General features: G+C 38.0%; 1 protein-coding gene across 2 annotated transcripts; it reads left to right on the forward strand.

Moving 5' to 3' along the window:
• LOC127644525 (C2 calcium-dependent domain-containing protein 4C-like) lies at positions 1-5,110 on the forward strand. Of its 2 annotated transcripts, none has more exons than XM_052127721.1 (2): positions 1-110; positions 1,728-5,110. In XM_052127721.1, the coding sequence occupies exon 2, from the start codon at positions 1,759-1,761 to the stop codon at positions 3,022-3,024; it is 1,266 nt and encodes a 421-aa protein (XP_051983681.1). In that variant the 5' UTR covers positions 1-110; positions 1,728-1,758; the 3' UTR covers positions 3,025-5,110. The 2 variants fall into 2 exon arrangements, with proteins under 2 accessions (XP_051983681.1, XP_051983682.1); XM_052127722.1 differs by having other exon boundaries at positions 54-134.
• Positions 5,111-7,307: the final 2,197 nt, after the last annotated feature.

The following is a 7,307-nucleotide window of genomic DNA, read 5'->3' on the forward strand; positions in this document are numbered from 1 at the left end:
CCTGGATAACTGGATACACAAACACGGACGAACTATAACATATGGACTGAAGGAAAGACGACTACTTGTGATTTGTACCTCTGCGACATCTGGACCACAAACCACTTCACGTGAGTTCCACTGAAATTCAACAGGTGCTTAACGCAGGGACAGCTTATGAAAAGTTTAAACCCATATATATAGGCTATCAACTATATTATCTATATATATTTTTTTATCATATATGCCACAAATAGTACTGCTCGTGTGAAATGTTATGGAATGATGATATGGCGGTCGCATTTTTTTGTTTTTAACACAATTGCCGCCAAAATACCATAGTTTATACAGTAATAATATATAGCCTATGCAATGTAAATGTTTATATATCTTTATATATTCGTGTCGCTCATATAGCCTTTGTATGAAGTGGTAAATTATTACTATTTTTACAGTTATTGTTAGAAACCTAATATATATATATATATATATATATATATATATATATATATATATATATATATATATATATCTATTTAAACTGTAAAAGCATTCAAAATCTTATATATATATATATATATAAGATTTTGAATGCTTTTACAGTTTAAAGTAGATTCCATATATTTATTTGCATTTTACAGTAGTAGCAATTACTAATGACTAAACATGGTATTTGATATACAAATATTTTTTGTTCTAATAACGTTCATAAGTCCATAATAAGTCCATAACGTTATTTTTCATTAACAACTAATTGGTCAATGCGAATGTTTATTATAGTAATGCAAAGCTTGTGATCTGTGTAAGTCATTAATATGATTTCAACTTGAACAGATAAAGTTAGTCTTTGCAACAGTCTTGCCGTTGCGCTTCTGCAGTCACAGCAGATACTGCGCAATCCATATTTCACATTGTACTGCGCTGCTGCCTGCACAATTTAAACAAAGACATGAAGTGCATTTGTTGTGTGCAGCAGAGTACACTTTTATCAAAGCTCTTTATAAGTAAATGCTAGAGAAAGCTTTATAATTGTGTTGGGAACATGTACAAATAACCCAATAAAGAGAAGAGGGTAATAAAATTACTGCATGTTGTGATATTTAAAGCATCAAATTAAATAGCTGATTTCTGTATTCTGTAAATTTTCAAGCTAGACCTACACTGTAAAACAAGTTATTTCAGGTAATCTAAAAAGTGCGTGAGGTAATACCTGGATTAATTAGTTTTATTTAAGTCAAAAGTCTTATTTAATATGACTAAATCAACCAGAACACATTAGTTTACGTCAACAGAATATTTTCAAGAGAGCTCCTCTTTAATTCCTTTTAGTTTACCTGCACCTATGGTTATTAAAACATGCATACATTGTGCTAATGGAGTTTCAGAAACCTTTTTTTTTTCTTTTACTTTTTCCATATATGTAAATAAACTTTATAGACACACCTCTGCAATGAACGCCATGATTTTGAGTGTCTGAATGAGAGATGCACAGCAACAGGCAGCAGCATTATAATTATCAACACTGCCAAAGCATCACATCACCACCAGGTGACAGTCTGTGCTTAGCAGAGAAAGACAGGTGTCACTTGTTTATAACAACTGGCTGTAAGTGTAACAAAGTGTTCACACTGTGTCAGAATCCATTGCATTTTCACAAGATGACAGTGCACCCCTGCAGAGATGGGTTGATTGGCATCAGTTTGTGTTTGTATTTGTAACGTCCTTCTTCTCAATTTCTGTGCACACAGGGTGCACGTCCCTCCCACATCTCATCAAGAAATGTGGCTTCTAGAAAAGATCCGCGGTTCGGTGGATGGAAACGTTCTACGGCTGGGTGAGTCCGCTGTCAAACAGAGCAAAGCCCCCACCTACGGCAATGTCCTCACTCCCGACAAGATCCCAGACTTCTTCATTCCACCAAAACTGGTGTGCTGCCCCCCAGAGGCAGAGACGCCAGAGATGAAGCCAAAAAATGGGCTGCATGGGTCTGCATCTGAACAAACCATCTGCTGCAAGACACCGCAGGGCAGCCCGCGCAGCCCGCGGCTCATTAACAAGCTGGCTGGAGACACAAAGAACTTGCTCAAAGTGGCAAACCGTCACATCATCCAGATTGAGAGTGCAGACGACTTGGTGGTTGGCGAAGTGGGCGACCTCAACACAAACGCCGACCCGCAAGCGCAGACAGCCATGTCGTTGCCCTATGTACCAAAAGCGCAAACCTCCTACGGTTTCGCCACGCTCATGGAGAGCCCTCACACACGGCGTAAAGAGTCCCTCTTCCACAGCGACCCTACAAGCCCACTCACCTCACCCAACACCCAGCGTAAGTCTCAGGGTAATCAATTGAATCCAAGCGACTGTAATGTCTCCCACTCCAACCCCTACCGTTACTTTAGCGGAGGTGAGAGTGACACATGTTCTTCAGCTGAGTCGTCCCCATTCAACTCCCCACTACTGTCCCGCTCCGCATCCCTCCTTAAGATGTTCTCTCACGAGACCCAAGCCAAAGTGTCCCGTGCCAAACGATCCTTTGCCCGGCACAGTTCCCTCTCAACGGATGAGTGCAGCTCTGTGGAAACCAGCCCGAACATTCAGCGGCGCTTCCGTTGTCCTCCTTCCCCGGCACTTCGAGGACGGAAAATTGGAGGCAACATGGATCGCTTCACACAACACACCGTCAACCTCCACAAGGGCGGAACTCTGTGCCTCTGCACAAACTACGATATTGACGCCTCCCGGCTTCACGTACGCGTGCTAGCTGCCGAGGATCTCTACGATAAGCAGTTTGACATAAAGAGCATCAACTGTTGTGTTGCCCTGTACCTGAACCCAGGAAAGCTGCAGAAACAGCGGAGCACAATTATCAAGAACAGCCGCAACCCTGTCTTCAACGAGGACTTCTATTTTGACTCGCTTCCCATTGGACAGGTCAAAAACCTGGCCATCAAGATGAAGGTGGTCAACAAAGGCACCAGTCTGAAGAGAGACACCCTGCTAGGAGAAAGGGAAGTACCCTTAAAGGAGTTGCTTTCTGGTATCTAGAGGTCCAGTTTCATCTACCGATGCAGTCTTCATCTAATAGACCAGACGGGGAATATCCCAGCTTTGATTTCAAGTACTCAAAGTATATGGGGCATTCTATGTTTCATTTCTTTTATTCCAGAACTCTCCAACTAACTGTGCACACCTTTTTTATTTGTTTACCAGGCTTCAGTATACTTAGTTTTTCTGCATCTCACACACAATCTAGCATTATCGCCTTTCAAAAAAAGGCTTTGTCTGCATTTGCATGCTTCCCATATTATAGGACACCAAAAGCATTGTTTCAATTGAATAAAAGTGTCTGAATTCCTCCGCATTCATAAAACAGTAGGCGAGAATTACCTGGATGACCCACTACATCTGGCGAGATTCTAAGATGTCACCGGTGAGACATCACAGGAAAACAAATGGTGAAAACCGCAAATTGGATTGGCTCTTTTCAACTGCAAGTGCTGTGTTTACCAAGAAACTATTTCCTTGTGGTTAAATTGTACTTGTTAACAAAACCAGAGTATATTATTTTCACTGTAGTTGTAAATACGTCATATATGTAGGTCACAGGATAATGCCCTAGTTACAGAATAAATGTATTCATACTACTCACCTTCATATGTAAAGAATGTACTTCTACGTAGGGCACAAACTCCCTAGGGGGTCACCATATTACCCTTGATCGCTTCGTGCTCATATCACGTGACCCCCCCCACCGCCCGTCCACCTGGAACTCTTTGTAGGGTGTCAATTTAGCCAGTGCCGGCCCTTTGTACAGTATATGTGATGGTGTGAAATGTTGTGTACATTTAGGAGTGTACAGGTATGCTCTGATTGTGTACTTGTGTTTCCATGGTTAGTGTTTTCTCTATGAGATCAATGTTTTTTTTTTTTATTCCAGATCCAGATTTATTCTCACTGTTGGAGACTATCCACACAACATTTCTTAACAGCACCAGTCTGTTCTTATAGACCAAGACTTTAATGTCACCTAAGGCCAAAAGGTAGATGTTAATGCATGCTTCATCTGCTGTTGGGGCCGTTAAACTTGCAAGAATGACATTTTATTTTAGGTGTTGCTAAAATAACAGTGTTTCCTTGCCTTGATTCCAATCTCTAGGGTGTGAGACTGATATTTTTCTCACTCTAATCTGGACCACTTTTGAGGTTTCTTTCTTTTTGAATGTTGTATCTGTGCTGTTTTCAACAAAAATGGAAATGCACACTTCAGCCTTATCGAATGACACGCTGCTCACTTTGAGTGACATGGAACTTTAGGGAAGGCGTGATTTGAGATTGGACAGAATGTATGACATCATAAAAGATTATAATTATGTAAATAGATAGCTTATCTGCATTGTAGCTGTGCCTGAAAACACTCACCGGGACTGTTCCCTATTTAAAAAGTACGCTGTATAGAGATTGCAAGCCACAATAAGAAACTTTTTTTTATTTTATATTTATGTTTTGTTTAATTGCCATCACTCACAAAAAAGTATAAAAGTACCATGGTATTACCATTTCATTTTGACATGGTACCATGGTAACACCATGTTCTTCAAAAATGTGGAAGTACCATGTATATAGCCATAGTTCATGTGGTATGTATCATGTTATCCATAGATCAGTTGGGTATATATCAAGATAAGTTTTACCATCTGATGTCATCACAGTACCATGTTATTAAAATGTTAATGTTGTTTTTTGTTTTGAGATGACCAAATTTGTACAGTGCTGCTAATACAATGGTATATGAATATGATAACATTTCAGTACTATGGTATTATCATAGGTTTTTGGGCATGTACCATGGTAAACCCATGGTATTATTTGTAGTACACTAAAAAACCATATACAAATATGGAAACCATTTAGTTAGGTTTTTAAATATCCCATAATAATACCGTATTTTTCTGGACACGTGCCACTGTAAAACCATGGTATATAAATATGGAAATCTTACATGGCCATTATATAATTCAAAGTACCATTGTATTACCATCCAACACTATCATTGTATGGTGCACTTCATTGCTGATTTGCAATGGTTTATAGTGCATTGTAGGTGATGTTTTTTACCATATAAAATTGTTCAACAAGAATTGGGACATCCCCAGGACATTATTCAATCGTTCATTTCATTTATAAACCGTTTCTATTCTGAATGTGTTTAGATTATTATTCTATTAAATATGTGCACATAGTTTTGGCATGGTATAGTTCATTAGTGTGTATTTGTTTACCAGTGGGATTAAGTTGCATGACAATGTGTGCAAACCATCCTGCTTTAATTTATATTGTTACTGAGTCAGATGGTGAACACGTAAGTCATAATCTGATCTTTTCCTCACATCTTCTCCAGTGCTGAATCTATATATTTTGTATAGTCAACTTTTATGAAATGTCAAAAGAGCGCAATTTATTTATTAACCGCCGTTATTTGGTAATTCTCCATTTTTTTCAGAGGCCTCAGATTCGTATAAGTATTATTCCCATTCATGTATTAATTCCCATTCAATGTACAGAGAAAATAAATGGGATTCTTACCTCCGGATCCCAATGGCTGTTTAAAATGACGGATGATTACAGTCGAGTCAGGTAAATTAAGACTTTAAAATTAACCCTGCATGCGTCATAAATGTGGAGCTCTTTGTATCTCTTATCTTTGACCTAAATAGAGCATCCTGAGAGCTCTTCAATCGCATTACTGCAATCTTCAGTTCTGGAGTGGATTTTCAAGTGCACCTATTGCAAAAGGAGTGAGATTTTCTCACATTTATGGATTTAATTCAAGGCAACAGAGAAATTAATATCTGTTTTTGAATCATTTGCATATGCCTAAAGGTGAAGTGTAATTTTGTGCCACTTGTGGCATCAAATGGAATTGAAAAAATAACTAGATTATTCTTTATAGAACAAAATGTGAGTGATGCTTGCCTGCACAAAACTTGCAGCCACAATGCTCAGGTTTCCTAAATGGATGCTAGAGCATTGCTATGAGGTTGCTAGGGTGTTCTGGGTAGTTGCTATGGTGTTGTTGCTAAGTGGTTTTAGGGTGCTATCTGTGATTGCTATGCGGTTGAGAACAAGCCCTGGTCAGTCCATAACTTTTTTTAATTGTGAAATATTGTAAGGTAGTTGCATTCATGTTGCAGCCAATGTGAAAGCATTTTTACTTATGTAATGTGACGATTTTCCAAAGGAAACAGTGTAGGGCATTGATAGTTTATCGAACAGGAAATGACTGTGAAAAGTGGACGTTACCAGAATGGAGACAGGTGGTTGGAGGGGAGGGATTTAAAAGTAAGAGGGATTCATAACATCATCTGAAAATGAAAGTCGTTTCAGAGCAGAGTTATAAATATTTATCCCAGCTAAAAATGCACAGACAACTATAAGAAAGTCATATACAATTTTCGTAGATTTCTCGAAAACCGTAAACGTCGGCGTATTTGGAAAGTTGTTTGAAAACGATGATTATTTTTGCAATTCCGTTTGGTGACGCTAGTGGCGGAGCAATAACACTTAAACTTTAAATTGGAAAAATTGTGCACTTATGAATCTTTCACTTTAGGAATAAGAACATGTATTATGAAAGGACATATGGTCAATTTTGATTTCATGTTGACTTTAATTGCTGTTTTAATATGACACTTTATAACAATATGTTATCACTTTACATTCCATGATATACTCTAGCATGCTTTGAATGATCTGTTTAATTGCTAAACAGTCTTTCCCTTTAAATGCAACAATTTAATTGACGAACGTCTCCTTTTTTAATCAACATACATATCATATTTCTGTTGTAGCCTCATGTTCCATTTTCATTTCTTTCATTCATACTGTCACCCGAGCATTTCTTCTTCGAGTTATCATTTTTCATCCTTCATTGAAAGCACTTCCATGTCACTCTCATCAAAAGGAAAAACATTTATTCTATATTAAAGGAAAAAACGATCTCTTCAAGCATGCGGTCAGTTATTACACTCAGGATATTAAGTTTTAAGTGAGTTAACATTATATTTCTCTAGTACATTGATTCATTTATTACATTATTTCCATTTCTATTTTCAATGATCTTTCAAAATGGCCAGGTTTATTAGATTCCCCCCTGTAAGAGCCACACTGAGTGCAAAGTCTATTTCCCGCTTATGGGTGCCGAGTGTGTTTGATTGGCAGAGATTTCAAATTAAAATATGAGAAATGGATTCCAGAAAAGATTCAATATGGGGGCATTAAATCATATTCATTTTCGTAACCATCTTCTGTGCGTGATATTAAAGTGTCTT

This window comes from Xyrauchen texanus, chromosome 6, assembly GCF_025860055.1.
Source record: "Xyrauchen texanus isolate HMW12.3.18 chromosome 6, RBS_HiC_50CHRs, whole genome shotgun sequence".
Taxonomy (NCBI): Eukaryota; Metazoa; Chordata; class Actinopteri; order Cypriniformes; family Catostomidae; genus Xyrauchen; species Xyrauchen texanus.

Bases quoted from the DNA above. Each gene is read 5' to 3' on its own strand.
- LOC127644525 (XM_052127721.1), top strand. From the start codon at position 1,759: ATGTGGCTTCTAGAAAAGATCCGCGGTTCGGTGGATGGAAACGTTCTA.